Source organism: Amia ocellicauda, chromosome 20, assembly GCF_036373705.1.
Source record: "Amia ocellicauda isolate fAmiCal2 chromosome 20, fAmiCal2.hap1, whole genome shotgun sequence".
NCBI classification, from domain to species: Eukaryota; Metazoa; Chordata; class Actinopteri; order Amiiformes; family Amiidae; genus Amia; species Amia ocellicauda.
In genome coordinates, this window is record NC_089869.1 from 18,451,309 (window position 1) to 18,473,880 (window position 22,572).

At 35.9% G+C, this 22,572-nt stretch overlaps 1 protein-coding gene across 2 annotated transcripts in view; it reads right to left on the reverse strand.

The window, feature by feature from the left end:
• prkg1b (protein kinase cGMP-dependent 1b) overlaps positions 1-22,572 on the reverse strand; it is a 118,305-nt gene that overhangs the window by 81,374 nt on the left and 14,359 nt on the right. For both annotated transcript variants that reach the window (XM_066693947.1, XM_066693946.1), the window contains exon 2: positions 16,099-16,265. In XM_066693947.1, coding sequence (XP_066550044.1) covers positions 16,099-16,265 — 167 coding nt within the window. The remainder of the gene's footprint in view (positions 1-16,098; positions 16,266-22,572) is intronic.

Genomic DNA, 22,572 nt, shown 5'->3' on the forward strand with positions numbered 1-22,572 from the left:
CCATGTCAGTGCAAGCAACGTTTGCCACTGGATTGCTATAGAAATATTCTACTGTTGAGGTTTATTGGCATTTAGCAAAACAATATTTAAATTGCATTCGCAGTAGTAATCAAATACAGTCATGCACACAAAAACTAGTGGAGGATCTACTCTTAATTAAAAATCTCAATATTTTGGCTTCACAGACTTTGAATTCAAAACAAATCCTTGACTGACTAAAGATTAACAAAGGATTATGTAGGACTTATTTTGTTTAAACAGTTTTTTCTTTGCCTTTATTAAGCAGATGTTAGTCATTTGTATTTCCTCTGAGAGTATATCATATACTGACATACAAAACAGAGAGGGGAGTCTTTCTCAGGCAGCAGCTAATGTGGAAACCGCACAAGGCCCATGCGGGAGTTTGTTCATCATTCTGAAAGTCATGAGAATATTATCCACCTAAAATCTAATGTTTTTCTAAGCTGACACAAAAACTTAGATCTTTTCAGCACAAATTGAGAACAGTTCTAACACCAGTACATTATTTTTTTCCTCTGGAGAAATAAATAATCCACTGTAGAAGATACAGTAAGTGTTAAGACCCTTTTTGAATTACCAGGGTTATTGTTTACAAACCTATCTATACTTCGTGATGTTGAGAAACCGAACACATTTTAAACATTCAATTAAGCGGTTTCTAATAGTCTGTCTTCAGATTAGTGGTTTTGGTGTTCATTTGAACTCTCAGAGGAATTTTATCATTGCATTGAGTATACTATTTGCTGAACGCATGAACATAACAATAAGCAGTTGCTGTTACTAACTGTTTTTTTATTTTAATGCACTGTTTATATTCATTAATACTGGATTTACTAGCATTTTTGGTGACTTTCAAAGTGCACTACTAAAGTCAGGAAGACCACAAGAGTATGGCCATATTTTGCAGACTGCACAAATATAAATGCTGCACCCTTGAAGAACACTGTTCAGGAATTGCGCGCCCGAGTACATTTTCAGAGAGGATGCTGGGAGCTTCCAGTAAGGGTTGAGCACCAGAGGTGTAGAAGTGACATTTATCATTTTACAGGAAAGCAAAAACAGAACTTTACCTGTACTTGTCCCTGTATAGTTTAACCTCTTCACTCAATGCATTTCATTACTTCAGGCCTGTTCTGCCACAACATACATCTCATCAAGAGCTTTCATTTGATATATAATATTCATTTTAGGCCAAAATGTTACATACACCCGTCTGGCTCCCAACCCTTGAGGTTTCATCTCTGGCTGATACCATGTGAAGGAGTCTTGGTCGAGCGCTTTCTGATAACTACACTACTGAATTTATTCTGGACCATCACTGCTGCGGTGACAGATGGGTAGAATGCAGTTTGCCAGGAAAACCGATTTTGGCAGAGGGTTATTCAAGTATGTGGGCATCTAGTAAATATGCATATAATCTGGAGCTGCTGTTTAGGGGGGCCATTCCAAAAATAAAGAAACATTTTGGTTTAAACAGCAGTGCATGTGTTGGGATATTGTGTTCAGCCATGTTACAGACATTACTTTGAAGATTAACTATTAATAATAACAGTACAATAATGATAATAATAATGAGAAGGCTACCATCATTAAATTCAAAACAGCTCCTACTGGGCTTGCCATATAGCCACTGTGAAAAATCCCCCACACAATTAAATACATTAACTCTCTCCTTCTAAAACAAAAAAAAAAAAGTATTTTTCCATCACACTCAAAACAGAGCATGGAGATCAAAACGTATGCAAATTACTATTGAAAACTAATAACCATCAGAAGAATTCAAATGCACACTGCAAAAAAGAGATTTCATATTTCAGGATGAATTTCATATCTGCAACTTGTAGTTTGCTTTGTCACATCTACCACTCCAGGGCCTATGTGCGAATGGTGTCAGATTCACGGAACATGGTATTCTGGAGTGATATGTATGCCCATATTTCATGAAAGACACTTCAAAAAGAATTATAGATGGCTATAAATGTACCTAGACTATAATATATCTGACATTAACATTTAACTTATTTCTTTATTCAAAGCAGCTCCATCAGACATGTATGAATATATTTTTTATTACATGGAAATGTAGAAAAATCGAATTGTGATGTTAATAGCATATCATGTATTGCAAAGCAAATAATTGTTGAACAATATGAACCAACAGAGTTAAAGTTATAAAAGTGTAACTTCACACACAAGTATGTTGTCTCAGGTAATGAGAATCCCTCAAATGTACGGTTAAGTACATAGTACACTGAATTACTGAGATGGTTAATAAAAACTTTTCAATACAAAGACAGGCCACTTCTCCATCTTAATTTCATGCAGATGATGTAGCATTGTCTGATGTTTAATTAAAGTACAGTATTATTGATTAATACAAACTTCAATTGCCAATTGTCTTAGTATAACACGTTATAGTACTTGAAAAACATTCCATGACAAAATTAGTTCCTCCAGGTGAATATAATTTTTACAGCCTGAGATTACTAACCTTCACATATATGGTTTGGTGCTGCAAATTGTACTGTCCTCAAGGTCAATACATAGCTCCACATTAGTCAAACTATTATTAAACATACACTACCGGTCAAAAGTTTTAGAACACCTATATTTTTCCAGTTTTTATTGACATTTACACAGTTTAATGTCTCAACATTCTCAGAAATTAAAGCACAGAATAAAAACAATTGGAGATAAAAATAAATCATGGAATCATTTTGTTTAGCAAAATCTAACCCTTTACCCCCGGGGGGTGGGGGGTGGGGGGATACTTGGTCTAAGTAGGAATACAAAATCTCAGAAAAAATGGACAGTGATGACATATTCTGGAACCAGACAGTCTACTGATCAAAACAAGACCATCCACGTTTTGGTAGAAGCAACACACACCCGTAGAGAGCTCAACATGTCAAGATGGAAAACTCTGTTTACAGTGAACTAATACACAACGATTTTACATCATTGGATCTGAAGTTCTCTGTTTGATAGAACATCAAACAATATATACTGGATTCATCGTTAAGTTGTTCTGAATAAAACAAGCCTATTTGCACAGAAATTCGATGGAAATGGAGTGATTTGTGACCGTCTGAATGAGACCCCCACTCCCCTAGAGCATACTGCACATTTACTCCCTAAGCTCTGAATGACGGCAGGCGACACAAACTGTAAATCGGATGCGTTTGAGAATGAAATGTGCTGGCAGCTAAGAGAATAAGCTTTCAAACAATGTGTGCATTGTAGGAATACAGTGTCACTTCTATGCACAGGAGCTGCGTGTAACACTGCCAAATAATGCTTAAGAGGGTGTAGTAACAGTATATAATACTGAAATGTACATTATTTTTTTTGGAAACCTAAACTTTTTATTTTAACCTCTGGCAGTTTACTACTTACATTTGTACTATTTCAGGTTATTCACTGGACTTGAACTGCTTAAATTTCAATAAAAACTGGAAAAATGGGGGTGTTCTAAAACCGGTAGTGTATATAAATGGAGGCTACATGACAGCTAGGCCTTTAAGAACTGAATTTTCTTTATCAGTGCAGAAATTGGCTAATGCAGTTCATCATATATCCATCAACACAACCAAAAAAACAAAACAAACAAACTAAAAAGCCTAAGGGTTTAATAGCCAAGTGGGGTATAATGAAAGAAGTTTCATTAGTTGCTAGCCCAAAGCTTAGTAAAAGCCAATTTGAAATCAGTTTCAAAGTGTCCTTTTTAATTACCGTTATCTCAGACAGAATTGCGGGGCAGCTTTAGCTCAAGTTCGTGCAACACCAAATCCACATACGATAAAAGACAACCTTTTCTGTCCAGTGTCATTAGCCCAGACTTGGTTTTGCTCATGGGAAAACTGTGACATCGATTACATGTTATCAGATCTTGCCTGTGGATTTATCCCTTATAACATTTAGAGTTTCTGATCTGTAGGTAATAAATGACACCACACAATATTTGACATTGATTACAACAGCATGTGAGCATTGCTCCACATTGCGGGAAAAACACATTGTGTTGGATCAATTATGCATATCATGATGAGAGATTGGTTATCAATATGACTGGGTGCTTTTACGTCAGTCATTTCCACTTTATATGGAATGTAATTTACTTGCATTACTTCAAATTCACAGACAAAGTTTTACAGGAAAGTAAAAACTGACCATTTATGAGCAATAATTTTGCTATCAAAGAGCAAAATACACAACTTCGGAGATGAAGTGCTGAAGTGGTTTCATCAGGAAAAACATTGAGAGAATGAAAACAGGAATGTTGAAAAGAAAAGGCTATTTAGATGCTGCATATTTGTTAGTTTATTCTGTTATCAATAATTGCACAGCCACCACATTAAGAAAGAGATGAATATTAAACGTAATATACAGCCAATGCCATCTCTTGAGTTCTCTGTATGGTCTGGAATAGTTTAATGAAACCATTGCAAAAATTACAAATTGGCTCTAGTTTTAATTCAGTGCCATTTTCGCATCAGAAAAAGCCTGCAACACTTTGATAATACATTTTAAGTTTAAATTGACAAATATGCTGTCAGAATCAGAGATCAGAATACAGTTTAAAAGATTCAAAAAATAGAAATGTTTACTACTATAGATTACACTACATACCAAACCAAAAAAAACACAGGTTATTAACTGTGCATTGTAATTAGAAATAGCATAAATTCAAAACAAATATAAATAAATGAATAGCCAAAAGTGCATTATATAAACTTAAAAAAAAAAAAAAGTTTGTATTACTATAGTTATTATTAAAACCCATCAGACAAATATTAGGATTATATAAGATTAGATTTTGAAAGAGTTTTCCGGTATGCGGTTATAATAATGTTTTTATTATGGAGGACAGCATTTTCACTGGCACGCAGAAAGGGGCATTTAATCCTCTGAACCAGCAGTCTTCTTATGTGATTATTTTTCTACTTACACTTTCGCTCTCCCTACACTCCTACAGACATTTAATATAACTCAGGTCAGGGTTCAATGGAGACCACGCTGAGACATGGACAGCTTTTTATCGTTTTAATTATCCTCTTTCAAAAAGATACTTAGCATTCAAGAAATCAAGGGTTTGTCTACAACCTTAATGTTCAACAGTAAACAGCAGTCATGTCTTAGTACTTAGAGCCATTAAAATCCCAAGCTGCCAAGTACATAACTTTAGACCTAGTTACTGTCCACTTTGCCAGTTGAAAACTTTAAATTAACCTCAGCTGTTTGTGAAGTCAATTTAATTGACACTTCAGCCTCACGCAAATGCCCTGGGACAATTTAATTGGCCAATTTAAACAGAAAAAAGACAAACTGCAAGCAATGCAAATGATTGGTTAGCAAACTCAGAAAACCCAGGAGATCTTAAGCTGTATACTCGAAAAAATCACATTCAGCTTTAGATGCAATAAATGTACGGCGTATAAGAATTCCTTATGGGATTTAAAAACAAAACCATGTTCTATGGGATTTACTAGCATGCTAAAAACCATGGTCCAAGTTTCATAGACCGACTGGAGATTAAACCAAATTCCGTTGGATTCACAAATGTGACGGAAGCTACAAACATAGTAGATACATAAATATTTGGACAATGGATTTGAAAGTCATACGCCCCAAGAACAAGCAGGAGCTAAAGACACTACAGTGCAGGCCTGGCAGAGCATCACCAGGGAAGAAACCCAGCATCTGCTGATGTCTATGGGTTCAGACTTCAGGCAGTCATTGACTGCAAAGGATTTGCAACCAGGTATTGAAACTCACAATTTAATTCATGATTATGTTAGTTTGTCCAAATATTTTTGAGCCCCTTAAATTGGGGGGACCACATATACAAATGGGTGTAACTCCTACACCGTTCACCCAATTTGGATGTAACTACCCTCAAATTAAAGATGAAAGCACATCTTGATTGTTTCTTTTCACATCCATTGTGTCACTGTCCAAATATTTATGGACCTAACTGTATCTACTATGTTTGTAGCTTTTCTGTCACATTTGTGAATCCAACTGAATTTGGTTTAATCTCCAGGCATGGTCTATGAAACTTGGACCATGGTTTTTTGTATGGGAAAAAAACAAAAACATAACGTTCTTTGCAATTGAATGATTAGGTTATCCTACTTTCTTGGCAGGTCACACTAGTGATTTATGATTATGAACTTGCTCAAGGTCCATGCATTTATTTGGGTCTTCAACAGAATTCACAATTAAATCTGTTGGAAGATATTTTTGTGCTTTCACATTTAAATTTTAAAAGACAATCTTGTTCACAGCAGAAGGTCTTCTAAATCTAAGTGAGCGTTTCACTTGTATTTCAATTTATCTTGTGGTGTGTACATCACATTTGAGATAGTTTCAAGTGCAAAACCAGAACTAATCTTTAAATTGACCGCCTGTTTTTAACAGTCCTTTATCATTTCTGTTGCTAAAAGACATTTTAAGGTTTCTGCTTGACAGTATTTGATTCAAACCACGTGCATAAATGTATAGCTCAATTTTTTGTTTTGACACACATTCCAGCCACAGGTATATTTCTGTCTCTGGCATTTGCTGACAGTTTTCTGAGCAGCCTTCATAAAAAATAAGACCTAGCTGACCTGTAGTGACCCATCCAGTTTTGAGTGCAGTACTATGTACCATTAATCAGAATGGTTTGTGGGGTTGTCTTGCAATTACTGCTTTTTGTCAGGGTTTTCACTGCTTTGATAACTTGTTTACCTTCAGAAAAAAATCACTTTTGAATTCTCTCTTTAAAGCAGAGAAAAGAAATGCAAATATTTTTATATTTCACACAGATAGGCAGGCACCATTAACACACTGGCTTGTTAAGTGAGTGTTGGACCTACAGCAGGTTTGAACTAGACTTTGAAAAAAGGTAAAGAAAAGCAAAATGATTCGAATTCATTTGATTCCACTAAAAACATGTATAAGTGATGATAATCTCCAGACTCTCTCCTATGAATCACTATTATTATTATTACTGTCTCATCATATAAAGCCATGTCTGTTCATATCTGTCTATAACAAAATGTATAAGTGCAGTGGAAAAAACTAATTGTTTCTAATTAAACCATATTTACATACACCTGGAAACTGAATATTAAGAGTGAAATACTTTCAAATGTCTGTATCTGGCACAGACTGAGCCACTTAGAATGAATATCTTTATTTGAATGTGCCTTCACACCTTAACTGTAAACGTCACAAAAAACATTATGAGAATAAATATATTTCTGGGAAGCAATCGAGTCTAATTGCATAACACAAACACTGACTTATTAGTTATGAGTGCGTCAGCTATTAGTAATTATCTAAAAGAAAAACTCAAACAGCTTCTGCTTCCAGTAACTGGTTTCTAGGTGCTCCCCCTTATTATCAATGGTGCACACAAAAAGCTGTTTTGTTAGAGAACAGATCTGACAATTGTTGCCAAGAATGTCCTCCTCCATATAAAAACACACCCACTACTCTTATCCATGAGGTAAATTATTTTATGCGTACCTAGGGTATATTATTTTCAGTTTTTCATCTTTCTATCTGAAATGCCGATGGACAACCCCAGAACAAACCGGCCCTGACTGACTAATTACTTGTCTCCCATTCGCCTCTGGACTGCACTTGCACTACCCGAGACAGTCTCACACATGGCAAAGCTGGGCACGTATTGACTTCTTTATCTGCTGTGAAACAAAAGTGTCAAATAGTCTTCGAGGGGGGAACTCTGAAACAGTGCTCTAATTAACAACAAACTCTCTCCTCCTTAGCTTATATTGGCAAAAGCCAAGTGCAAAGAGGAAAATCAATATTCACGACTGTGCCTAGAAAAAGCATCATGACAGGCTCCTTAGTATTAGGAAAAGTGGGAACCCGTTAGGCTAAATATTCTCTCTGGAATTTAGACTAAATTCGTTCACGGGCTCAGCGGATCAACCTGAGGTACCATCTGCACAGGCCGGGCACCAAGCCATTGAAGCCAAATCTAATAATGTACCAGTGCACTTAATGTTAAATTACACATTATACGTAATTGTCTTTTTGTAAATGAGTACTATACACTAGAAAGTAAGGAGCACTGTGTAATTGCATGTTAGGCCTGTTCCTTGTAATGCTTACATAACAAGCTTTTCCGATGGCAAAATAATTAATCAGTCTGGCCCATGCAAGGTAATGGAAGCTTTTAACAGCATCACTCATTTAGTTTTTTGTTTTTATGTATTGTTTCTTAACTTCCATACACCCCCCCATCAGTGTTTTACAGATTAGAGGTCTTTCTCAGACTGGGTCACATTTTCAAATCAAGTCATTATGTAGATGCAGAGCATTTCTTTCCATTTATATCAGAGGACAATTAAAGCAAGAAGTAGGCTTTTTAGCAGGCTTCGTTCAACTGTAATCTCTTTAATTATCTTTCTTTTATGTGCCTGATAATATCTACTGCTCTGCGAAAGAAAGGTATATAGACAGGCATGTGTGGATTAATAATAATTTCTCAGGCATGTCTTCCATCAGATTGTGTGGGAATTACCCACTTATCATTTACACTGCTAAGGAATGTCTCAAATTTAAACTTAATAAAATGAACGAATTCCTGCAAAGATTTACATTTTTATTATCTTTTTTTTTTTTTCTTCCCCACTGAAGATTTGAAATTTCATTTAACAAGGACTGCGCTTTAATACCATTAAGACTTTGGTATGTCATTGCTCTTTATAAAAGTAATTTTGCAGATCGGACCAATGAGCAATAAAGATAAAACTCTCTCCGGGAGGAAGGCAGTGCACATACATCTCTTTAGGTTTAGCTATAGAGGTCTGCTTCCTAATTTCCCCAACAAAACAATATAAAGCAAGTGATAGAGTTCTGAAAAATGGATTAAAAAAACAACTTTGATGGCATAAATCCTTTATTGACCATTCACCGGATTAATGGTCAGGTATGTTCCCATTCCAAGTCATCATTTACATTTACATTAGGAGACTGGTCAAAAACGGGAAGACTTCACTGTAAGCATTATACACAATAAAAAATTAAAGAAAAGTATTTTTTCTACTTTAGATGGATTTTTGTTTTATATGTATAAATACATATTAACATCAACCTCAATATTCAATGAGGAACACCAGAAAGGCTCAAAGTTAGTTACAAAACAAAGGTCTCATTTATCAAACTGTAATCATGGTCTTAAAGTACTACCAGCACAGCACACAGCAGATCTCCCATATTAGAAAGAAAACGCTGTCAGTGCCGGAGTCTCCAGTAGTCTTCATACACCGTGCTGTTTAGACTTAATGGTGTGTGGATTCCGTGGCTGCCAGGAACATAAATTCAAAGCGCTTGATGACAACAATGGCATTCCTGTAAGGTGGTATCATCACCGACAGGCTTAGAGCTAATCAGACAGTGTTGGTACTATAAAGACGTACACGCTGGAAATGAAACCCCTGTGCATCAGCAAGAGTCACACTAAAGGTTGTATTGAACTCAATAATTGCATGAACCCCAGCTTTAAAATGGCATTTGAGCCTCTCCTTGTAAATGTCACCTGAAATTAAAGTGATAATAAAGCCAGTAGCTTGGATCGAAATGCACTCTTTAAGCAGGGTCAAAATAATGCATGGCACGGTTGAAAGCACTGCACAGTTATATTTTTCATTTTCCTCCAACTATTCGGCCGTTCACCCAGACCACATTTTGAAGTGTAGTTCATTGTAATTCGCCTCGGAGAGACATTCTGTGTCAAATACATACATATATTTCAGCACAGTGCGGTTTCCCCTTCAAAGACGACATGTTCAGGTGACTGAACAGAACGACTGGCTGGCGTGACAATGTAGCAAATTTCTGCCCTATGTATAGTTGGCCAATCAGTCAAGTATCCACCTGTGTGGGAGTCACACCCTGTTTAAGGAGTGCCTAGAAGAGCTGAAGTTGTGCGAGTGACGTCTAAGCCTCGTTATAAATTATCTTTTTGGGTTGTTTTGATGATGCGGGCCACTGGGCTGCTGATTTGGCCCGTCATATTTTAAATGTATTTGTTTTCTCTGTTTTGTGCCTCCTGTCTCCCGAGTTCACTTTATATATACCTGTGAATTCTAGCTCCTCATGTTTTTGCCATATTCACAGCATGAACTGTATCTTGCCACTTCCCTGCAGCTTGTAGGCTGAGCTCAGCTTCTCCAGATGAAATGTGTTGCTGTGCTGCTGTGCTGCATTAGTGTATGATATGATTATTATAGGTGTATTATAAATTATCTTTCTGTACATGCTGCCCATACTCAATTCATTTAAAATTACTAAATATGTCCATGAACCCCATCGCATTTTATAAAGTTAAGGACTGAATGTCAACAAACATGATGATGAACTATTTAAGATTTTCATTCTTGGGGTTGCTAAGCAACCGAGTCCTGGTTAAGACAGTATGAAGCCCCTTCATTTATGACTTTAACTGCTCTTTGCAGTTTTGCAATGTGTGTAAATATCCACTACCATTTTCTTAATGCAGGTGGGAAAACTACGATGTTCAGTTTTGTTAAGTGACTATCCAATAAAAACCCTATTGAAAATAAAAAGTATTAGCCCATTTTTCATGGTCTTCATCAGGGTCGGTTCTGGACTTCAAGGTATAGGGGGGCTTTGTGGGGCTGAAGGGGGCAGGGGGGGATGGGGGTTACTTCATATCCCTATTATTTTTAGAGGGGCTGAGAGAAAATGCATAGGGTCTAGCGCCACCCATGGTCTTCATTAATATTTTCTTCATTATTTTCCGTGGCATCTGATTAAAATTAACCATGTATATAGTTGATTACTTTTTACTATGCCAAATAATAAAAACCAAATAAATACTGTGCTGTCCAGCATACAGGTGTTGACACACATTAATTTAAAAGATGACATTAACCACAAATATCCCAATAATATCACCACTGAAATGGGGGAACTGTTACTTGATGCAAAATAATTTATTTCTGCCCCATGCTTCCTTCATCAAAGGGTAATTTCTTCTAGAACCAAGCAATTCGCAGACACAAAATGTATTGCCTACAAGCAGTACCAGCTGTGTCTGCAGACGCTTGGTCTCATAAAGCTACGGGCAAAGCGTCACCCGAGGTAAAACGGACACATTCAAAGACTCCATCGAGAGGAACTTCCGATGCAGATCATTGTTATATCCAGATTCATGGCAGTGTAATAAAATTATTTACCAATTTGTTAGTTAATTAAAAAGCTAGTTGTGCCGGAGTCCTGGAATCAAATGGACTAGGAGGTCTGGCATCAACCTCTGTCCTAATCCTTTTAAGCAACACGATGCATTATGAATGTGTGTCAAATGGATAATTTCCTGTGTTCTCAGTTCTCTGGGTTTTTATGCACATAGACTATAAATAGGGCTGCCTATTCTCCACGTTTATTTCTGCTGTCACTACCTGCCTTTAAATAATTAGCTTTGTTAATCTCTGTCTATTCCTCCATTAAATCACAGATATCTGAGGACAAGTCACTCATTTATTAATGATGGCTTCCCATTCAAATGACCCTTTAAACCTATTACATATGTTGTTATTGGAGTTGTGTTTACTTCTGTGAAATTAAAGTTTCTTGCATGAAACTGCTGAACGGACAGAATTTAAATTGTTTCTTTGAACTCATTAAAGGGGTATTCTGGTCTGAATCTGCCTTGGACGAATAAGGTTGTGTTGGGTAATGAATACTCCAGATAGCCTGCTTTGGTCATTTTGTTGCAGCTGCTATGAATTTTCCACTTTCTCTGATAACAAAAACCTGTTATTCAATCAGAACAGATGGAAGAAAAGGTTTCAAAGCTACAAACCGTGTACTACGGTTATGATTATTTTTGTTCTAGAGCATTATTCTACTCAGCATTTGCTTTCGGAGATATGTCACCGAAAATCCGTCATGTTTATTTCAATAGACCCATTAAAGTCTTTTGTGCCTGTCAATTTCACAGGTTTGAAACCATAAACATTCTCCAAAATCCATCCGACAGGTTTATTTCCAGCAGAGGCCGCTTACGCTGATGTCATTAAAAGGATTTATAGAGATTTAAAAATACATATTGAAAATCTTGGATATTGTTCAGAAATGCTTTTGAAACTTTTTCAGCACTATGTTTGAAGGAATAAGAAAGATGTCCCTTAAACATTAACATTCTCCTTTCAGATACAAACGTTTTTGTTTTTTTAAACTGCCGAATTTCATTTTTATAACGATTTGATTTGATTTCTGAAGAACTGGTTCCAAGAAGCCTTATTTCACAGCAACAATGAATCAGGTCTCCTCTTGGGTTTAGTCCACGTGAATCAGATGATAATACTGACCTATATGCAGCCTTCCTGCAAGTAGCAGATAAACGTATGGCATCTGAAGGTGCGATTCCAGTATGAGAATCACCAAAGCAAACAAGAATTGCCACACAACCCATAAAGGAACTATATTATTAGCCTATATCTGTATCAAGTGGGTAATCAGGATATTACTAAATGGAAAAATAAATTACTATTGGGGGGACTTGATTGTAGAGTATTCTTAATTCAATAAGTATCCCCACCCCATCAAAAAGTCATAACCAATTTATAACCAGAGTCAAATACATGGAAGATAAAGTGTAATAGCTGTTCAATATTACATTTCACTAATAATGTTTGTGGTTATGCCATTAAGCTCTAGAAAATACTCACTTGAGGTACTGTAATTGGAGTCAATAATCTGTGCTAAATTAACAGTGCGTGTCAGTCCTCAGGGTGGACATTCAGAGAAAGAAAAATCAATACAAAATACATACCATATATGGACTGGCCTACTGATTACTTTATCTTGCCATAAATCAGCTTTGGATCACAGAAACAATGAACTAACATTGTTTATGAAGTGTGTCTTCTACACAGATTTGTTTTTACACTTTGGTATATTCCCAAAAGTGTTTACAAATGGTATTAGTAATGAGCAGTGGAGGATTAAACAAATCAAGTTAAATCAGTTATGAAACATCCACTTTTAAACCGAAAAATGGTTACACTAATATTAAAATTATATTTTTCCAAAAGTCGTGCAAGTAGCTGTAATCTTGACAGATTTTTCTAGATCTTATGTGGTACAATTCTCTTGGGCATACAAGGTAAATTTATTCTGATGTGAGGAATACTGGATTAGGAATAAATCCACTTCCCATTACTGATCATATTAGCTCTGAAAAGTGAAAACAAAAGCAACCTGAGAAAGCTGAGAAAGCGTATACTACCCAAAGGGGGAGGGGCCTATGTTGTTATGATGGGACCTCAATGAATGCATTTTTGAATAAAAACAGCTATTGGCCCCTATGCGATTGAGCCTGGGCACCCGGAGACCTCAGTCTGTTGATGTAGGCCAGTACTACTGTGTTGACTGTCCAAACCAGCATGTGCCTGTCCCTTAGGGCTGGCAAGAATTGCTGGAGGCCAAGGAACACAGTCGAGTTTCACAGAATTGATGGAGAGCGTTGAGGGGCTCCATCCACACACTGGGGCCATTGCAAACCACACCCCAAACCATGGCAAAAAGAGGCTGGTTCACTGTGGGTTATTTATCAGTCTTTACACAAGCACAGTGGCCAATAGGCAGCTTTGTTATACAAACCTGAGTTCACTGAGGTCCCAAGGTAACAACATAGACCCCTCCCCCTATGTGTAGTATCCTCAATTCAATAAGATAACACATGCATTTCATTTGCCATTAGCAGTGGAAATGTCCTAGTATTTCTTTGTTGGATATTGGAGTAGAAGATACCTTCACCAATTCAAAACATTGAAATAACCCGCCAATGGCAACAACAAGTTGTACCCTATAACATTTATATTTAAATAAGTGGAAAGTAGATTATGACAATACATGTAATTGCATTTGGGCACAAGTGTGGAATCTGAAATTCAACAGGTAGGCAAAGTTTTGATTTGGTCTAGGCCCAAGTTTGGTTTCCTGTTAGATACCTCTATTCCTTGGAGGCATCTACAACCCGACAAAGATGGAACAGTTATAAAAGCGATTTAAATTTAACCTAACCAGTTGTGCGTGAGTCACTTATAAGAAGAATAGGAATAGAATAGGAAGTTGTTAGAGCTTTGGTCTTATTAGAAGATATTCACCAACCCAAAAATCACAGAATGCAGTGTAGTTAAAGAACTATTACTCAAATTAATGCAAAAATATAGCTGGCATTAATCATTGTTGTGATTGTGATAAGGAGTTACCAGATCAGTGAACCAAACTTCCACCAGGGAATTCATCAAATCCAGCATCCGTTCGAGGCCTCCGAAGAGGACAGCTGCTCCATACATATACCCAGATTCTTCTCATAAACACAGGCATTGCTCGGAGAGCCTATGCAAAGCCACTGTTTGGATTCATAGTCTTATTTATGTGACTTGCATTTTTTATTTAAGCTTTGTCGAGTTTTAATCAGCTTGTGACGTCACTGATCTTGAACTTAGGGAGCTGTGGATCCAACAATACAATATAATGGTCTTCTATTCAGTGTAAACAAATCACTTAAGTCACTTTACACTTTCCTCTGTAGTAAAATCTAATTGTGTAGCAAAACATAGAATTTGTATAGCAATTTCTAAATGTCCTTTTAAAATATCTGATAAATGTATATATCCAGAAATCCCATCAATTAATGAGCATCTACTTCATCAACTTATAAGTACACCAACATTTTTTGCAAAGCTTTTGATATATTTGTATTTCATTTGCATACCACATGCTGTTCTCTAAAACAAATTTCAATATTAATAGACAAAACAAAACACAATTACAGTAGTTACAAAACGTACTGAAGTTAAAGAAGCCTACGTTTACTGGTGACTCAAAAACCCTAATATGATCACCAAACTTAAATTAAGTGAAAAATGTAAGGAACTAACTCAAAATTATACTCTGATCTCTAATTAACATCAGCTTATAAAAGGATTAATTAGTTTAACACCCACATACACAGAGTCTGTATTCTGATCTAAAATACTCAGGATAGACTTTTATTATATACATTTCCTTCATGTTAAAAGCTGTTTCATAGTCAACTAGCACACAAGATGACAATCTTATTAAATCTAACACATAAAAAAGAACATACTGAACAAAATGAGCTGTTAGATGGTAGATGGGGGCAAATCCACAAATAAGCTTGAAATAAATATCTAAAGTTCTTAGTAGGAAATGCTACAGTGTAAATTACAAAATATACCCATCTTTTCCTTTCCAAGATTTGTAAAGGATCTTTCATTCACATATCAACTCCCTCCCCCCGCCAAAAAAAAAGGGTAATAAGAAACAGAAAATGACAAACAGCGCAGAACGCTTCCAATTTCTGGAAAAGAGTGAATTTAAAACTTCTAACCTTGCTTAATTAAACTAATGAAGATTACATTAAAGACTTTATATTAATATCCTGTGGAACAATAGCAAGCTTTAATTAAGATACAAACACAGCTTCAGTCACACGGTCTGCCTACGCTGCTTTGACAAACACCGTTTCATCTTTCTTTGATATGGCCAACTACATAAAGCAATTATGTTACTGCAGTCCTGCTAAAACCTACTGCCAGCATACTTAAAATTAGATTTGTGCGTGTGGCTAATAAAGAATACATCTAGTACTCAGAGTAGCTTTTCAACACCGGACAACTAACGTATTCCACCAAACACAATAAAAGGTCAAATACATTGGCTCACTCACAAAGCTGTGACTCCAGGAAATGCCCTGTGTTATTCAAATAAGAGGATGCAGCATGCTCGTGAACTGTATTCATCTTCTGAATAAATATTTCACATTTGCTTTCTGATTGAATATACTGTGATGCCTAGTCACTCCTTTTTGTTGGTATTTTGTGTTGCTTACAACTTTACCAAACAATACAGTGTTTCCCCCAGAAATCAGCATAGGCATGGCAACAACATTATTTCATTTCATTAATTGACAAAAGCAGATTCTTGGACTGTTATTAAAGCTGACCCTATAATTGTCTTGGGTCTAGTGTCTGTCCAGGACTTGGGAACAAAACAACTTACCTTCCATGACATACACCAAGGAGCCCACATCTCCCTCTTTGATGATGCAGCTGTCTTTTCCATATTCAACTGGATACATGCAGTCCACAATTTCCTGGATCTGAGATAACTCCAGGTTTTTCATAAAGTCATTGTCCAGAATTGCTTCCTTGATTAAATCCTTGGACCTATGAATGAAGAAAATAAATGTGTGTATGTGTATATATACATATAGATAGACAGACAGATAGACCACAGACATTTATGGAAAGTAAGCTGAACGGCGATATAATACTTGTTACCTCACTGAACTAGGATGTATGCTTATTGTATTTTGTATTGATTGCACTTATCTATTACTGCACTTTTGTAATGCTTATTATGTAAACTGTAAGTTGCCCTGGATAAGGGTGTATGCTAACAAATAATCATAATTACACCTACAATTTCAGTTGCGCATAAAATATACAACTAATTTAACAGCTGCATATGACTGCTATTATATCATAATAGTTCTCAGTATTATGTTCTTGGTACAAGTACAATCCAACACAAATGAAATGTATTCAATCCTGAATATCCCCAGATTATTACTTTCACTAAGATAACGGGGGGGGGGGGGTTAGAAAAAGAAGAAAAAGAAAGCGAGAGCTACGATAAATTACATTGTCATTTACCAGAAATCTCCCAAATCAATACACCTTACCTCTGCCATCAGATAACATGTAACAATTGTAGCCCTGAAAACCCAGGGCTGTTTTGAAAAAGAAAAGTGTAGTCAAACCACAAAATACCTTGAAACATTTACTAGGCCAATACAATACCACCTATAGTCATGCATTGACGACCAACAAAAGTGTCTGTAGCATCTGTCCCAGAGTACTTCATACTTAAAGAAGGGGAGCTTCCCTGAAAATTTAGTAATAAGAGATGGTTTGTAACTTGTAATTTGGAGAGAAATCAATGAACATTTCCCAGCTCTGACACTGCAATAAAGCGACGCGACTATCAATACCTGGAGGGGAGTCAGTTTTAACTGGCAGTGTGCTGTAAAAAAAAAAAAGATAAGCAATTTTTATCCATAATCTGTAGCCCAATTGTCTGGAAAGGCTCCCTTATTGTACAATCTACAATAGAGTATCTATGTGACTCTGAACAGATCTTAACATTAAGCCATTTTCTTCATCACTATAATTATTGTATTACATTATTCATATAAAAATACCCCAGTCATTCAAGATACATTATATCTGTGCCTTAGGAAATTATCCTTCCTTGCGGTCATAAAGAACTCTACTTTAACCTCCATAACATGAAAAACAAGATGTAACTATCATTAAAGCATCCTTATGGTGAAATAAAATAGAGACTGCAGCTTCATATTTCATGGATGAGTAATACTACATAGACCTACTATGTGATGATATAATAGAAAACTGTAGTCACACACCAACAAGCTACGTCAAGTATTCATTGTTCATTATTTTATTACATGTACTAGGTCAGCATTTCTCAAACACGGCCACCTGAAAGTTTAAGTTGACTGCAACGACTGCCAACAAACTAACTGACTAATTTGTAAATTCCATTAATTACAATGCATGCTAAATCCTGTAAGTATTACCAAAGCTCCTCTATGTAATGGTACAGTGCCAGTCGAACTGATCTACATGGGCAAGGTTTCATGTCACACCACAGACTGTATTAGTTGGCTAATCGCTTGGTTTACATCCTCATGCTCAATACAACATACAACCAGAACCAGAACCCAATAACCCTGAACAAAATACAGAGTTCATCCCCGAGGGGCCACCTGCAGCGAAAAAGACCAAATGAGCATTTCAGGACCAGTGGGAATCGTGGTTTCTTGCGTTTCTGAAGCCATCGCAAACCCTGCAAAGGTTAAATACAGGTTTGCACTGTGAGTTTGTAGTACAGTAAACATGTTAAAAAACAGCAGTTACACTTTCTTCTTAAACAGGTGCTTGTGTGTACTAAAACTAAAAAAAAAAAAAAAAAAGAGAAAATTCAGTCTAAATGTGGACCTATGTTCATATTTGTCTAAGACTCTTGGATTTATTTTTTTCTATGTTTATAAAATAATGTAATTGTGGACTTATTTGCATGTTTTTCCATTATTATTTGGATTTGGTCATGTAAAAGATTTTACATTTATTTCAGACTAGTTTCTATAACAGAGTCTGCAAAAAAACTAACAAAAAATGAATGGTAGTATATAAATAAATGACAATAATTTGAATGTGCAGCCTATATGTGCACTTGTTTTTCGTCATGTTAATAAAGTATTTTCAGGGGGGGAAAATAGTCAGAGCAGCCACAAGCAAGAATTGGTGGCCAGAAATAAATGTGTAGGGAGACAATGATAGCAGTCACTTACATTTCTTATTTTTAAGTGAAAAGAGCCACACAAAAAAATCTGATTAATAATATTCTTTTGTGAAATTATAGCCCATGATAATACACAGAAATGCAGAGATTGGCAAACTGAAAACATCCCCGAGTTCTGGGTACATTTCACACCAATCCTCGGTAAGTTAGCACCGACAGAAATCTCCCCAGGGTGTTTTGTATTCAAAAGCCTGAAAGGATCTGCCTATCATGTCCTCGGTTATACAGCACTGTACAAGAAGAGAGAAGTCCGGGGGTGGGGGAGGTGGGTGATAATGTAAAATTAACCTAAATTTGCAAAATGACTGATTTACATTGGCACACATTAATGTTTTTTTTTTTCCTTCCTGAAATACAGCCAGAGTTTAACTAGAGCTACCATGTCTGGTATGATTTGGTCCAGGAGGTTTTATCAGAAGACATAGTGGCATAAGGACTGAATCTATATTGGAGGACTTGTTGAAATCTGTTAAAATAATTAATTAATTTGCATTTCTCGAATTACAAATTTTCAGATAATCTTTTTTATATCTAATTTTAAACAATCCAAAATGGCAGTTGATATTGGAATAACAAATTACTCTGACCGGTGTTGTTGCTCACTTATTACCGAGTAATAAATATGTCCTGCCTGAAATTACTATTCCATAAACTCACAAAGATTATTTACTTTTGGAAAAGTGCAAGGTATACCAGATCTCTAAGTAGGCCTATAGTCTATCAAAAAGAGGATATAACAATGGACATTCGATGATTTTGTTTTCGCATAAACGCTTTTTCATCTATTTACGGTGTATGTATTTTATGTCACCTGAGGGAGCGCTTTCCCACGCTACAGAAGAACAGAAGTGCAGATTTGAGTTCTATCTAGGCCCAGAGGTTTCCTGCATCTGCTTGTTTGTTTTAATAGCTTTATTCAAGTTCTTCCATCCTTCCTAGCAAATTCATTTCCTGTTGTACTGGCAGTCATTTGACCTGTTGCATTACTTTGTGATGGACAGTTCCATTCTGGTTCAGTAAATCTGCAGAGTGCTCTCTCTCGACAATTAAGATCACATTGGTTTTTGAGAATGAACACCTTCATCAACCATTTAAGAGACTACTCCAGGTAAAGCATCACTGCCTGCATGTTAAGTGCGTCCACTCCTTCACCTATCTGGGAAGCACAGTTGCTACCTATAACACCCCTGATGCAGAAGATGCTCATCGTGTTCAGTCAGCATCCAAAGCTTCTGGAAGACTATCCACTATCTATGGCAAGTACAATTAAGGGCTATCATGCCGTGTTGCACTTCTGTATTCACAGCCCTACACAAGCCACACATTACAAAGCAACTGAGACACCTGCAGCTGCTTCAATTAAATGGAAAGACAGTTTCTTGTGTTGACAACTTATGGAATAACCCTCACCCAAACAGGATATTAGACTAAACTGCTATCATGAGCATTTTCCAGCTCAATACAAACTCATCAAAAGACACTTGAAAGGCAAGTACAACTGTGGGCCTTATTCAGTCAGTCATCACTAGAGATCAGATTGGAGTTTAGCTAACAACATTAATCCACGAGAGGATTTAGCCCGGGCTTGTGTCGACTGCAAGAGTCATCTTCAGCCGATTCTGCCCATACTTGACTAGGCAGAGTCCTGAGGTTACTCTTAATCTGAACTGGCAAACTTGCAGATTAAAGAGGCATTTTAGGTATAAGAAAATAAAAAGGAGAACAAACTCCATAGTTTTCAAAGTGTCTTCGAATTCTTTATTTTAGTATTTACTTAATACGATCATAGAGCTGATCATTTTGTATAATATAAAATTCATTAATATACAGGCATTCCTCATTTTTAAATGTATGAGTTTCAGGTTTAGCTAATGGTCAATCTTCTCATATTTTAACTACTGGAGTCTATTTTAAATGACGCTATCCAGTCTGGTTAAAAGCTACATTCACAAGTTTATGAAGTTATTGCTTTAAGTTTTAAAATAGGATGACTTTTTTTTCCAACATTAAAAGCAAAATGTGATTAATCTTCATATACAACGCATATGAAAACATTCAAGATACTGTATGCACTTTAATTTATTTAAAAGAAGCATAGTTACATTGGCCTGTAGCCAATTGTCACATTTTAAAGCTATAAAAGTGTAGGCTTTACTGTAGGATGACATATTTAATTATTTTGAAATAATATGTTGGAATAGAAGGTCACAAAAAAGTTATATTAAAAATGTACTTAATGCAAAAAAAAAAAAAATCTTAAGTAAATTGCATGCAAAAATAACAGTACTGAGCAGTATGAGTGAAAACTAAAAACAAAAAACAATGTCAGCTCAAGACTTTCCTCACAAAATAAAACCGACAAACACCATTTGGGTTTTTTGTTGCCAAATTAGCGGATGCAATACTACATTTACACAACTAGCAAATATTGCAGATATCATGCGTGTTGGAGACTCGCTGCGTAAGACAGAAACTCACACCACCAAGGTCTCAGTCAAATTGTGAGTGTGCGTTGGCTGTGATCCCCCTTCATAACAATCATACTGTTTTTATGGAAATTAGTCTTATGTGGTTCAGTTGCAAGATAAGAAGTATTGGTTTTCAACATCCATTTATCATCATGCAAGTCAATGTTGCATTATGTTATGGCTTTTAAAGCTGGATTCATTGAAACTCTACAGCCTCATAGATCAATGTCAGAGATTTATGTCTTCGTAAAGATGAAGACTATAGATATTACAGGACAAAGGTGTATGTTAATCATGCATATTTTGTTTTCTCCCTGTGTTATTAACAACAATTTTGCACAATCGACATGTTAAACACTGCAATATTTCAGATCAGTAGTTAAGGAAATGTATCTTCCTTTATGAAAGATTTCAATTTCCTTATGAGATTACTAAAAAATAAACTTTAGCCTAATTCTTGCTCAAATGTGAATCAAAGTTCAGCTAACTAAAAGGAACAAATTAGGTCTTGAGGTCAGTTCTTTCCACTCAGATGTTTCTCCCAAAAAACAAACACTGGAAAGTGACAGGGAATTGTATGTTACATGTCTCAGTTAAGATATCCTCCAGGAGTAATGCAGATTGTAGATTCAATGAGGCTGCTGATACAGTTCAGAGAATCAGGCACAAAAATCCCAAAGAAATATTAAACCCTACTTGTGTTGGTAATTGTATTCAGATTGCAGCACAGCAAAGTGCAATTAAGATCAATAAGAATTGCAATTTTGGGGAGGAAAATTGGCAGAGATAATGCCACTGAAAGCTTCACAACATCCTTCAAAACAGAAATCCTGATTAATTTTTCCCAATTCAAATGTGTAAAAGAAATTACCACTTTTATAGATTGAATTCTGGCATTGTGGAACACTGCAAAAATAAAATAAATCAGTCAATTAAGGAATTATCAGAGGGTGCACAAGAAGACAATATAGTAAATTCCCTGTGAAAACAAATTACATCATTTTTTTAAATCTTTCCAGTAAAATACATACTACATAGCCTACATTTTAAGTAAAAGTAAAAAGTAAAGTGATTAAGTACATTATTTAAAATTCAATGCCTATGATATTCAGTTCAGTTCAGTTACACTTGCAGTAGAATAAACTCAATACACTATGTAATTTATGGATGAATACAGGTAAAAAGACATTGTATCACTTTGATTGAACAAATAAGGAATGCTACAGTATTTTTTTTCTTTTATTATTCTGATTGCTCCTGCATTTACAAACATATAGCAGTTGGAAGCAGCTTTGAAAATTCACCTAACATGCTTAATGCCATTGTGAATTCATCTCAATTTTAAACCCTAACCTACGTAAAGCTCTAATAGGGTGATCCCTGCAGAGACCAAAACTTTTTAGGTGTCATAATTAAAAAAATAAAGACTAGTCATTGCCAGGCACTCAATAATACAACATAAAAGAACGCCTTAAACCCAACCCTAGAGCAAAGATAATACTAATACCATGCTGTAAAAGCAATAGGGTGCCTTCTTTTCAGACTTCAAACCATTCTAATCTGAACTGACTAGAAAATATAACCGGTGCATAAGGAAATAAAAAGCAGAATATTTTGC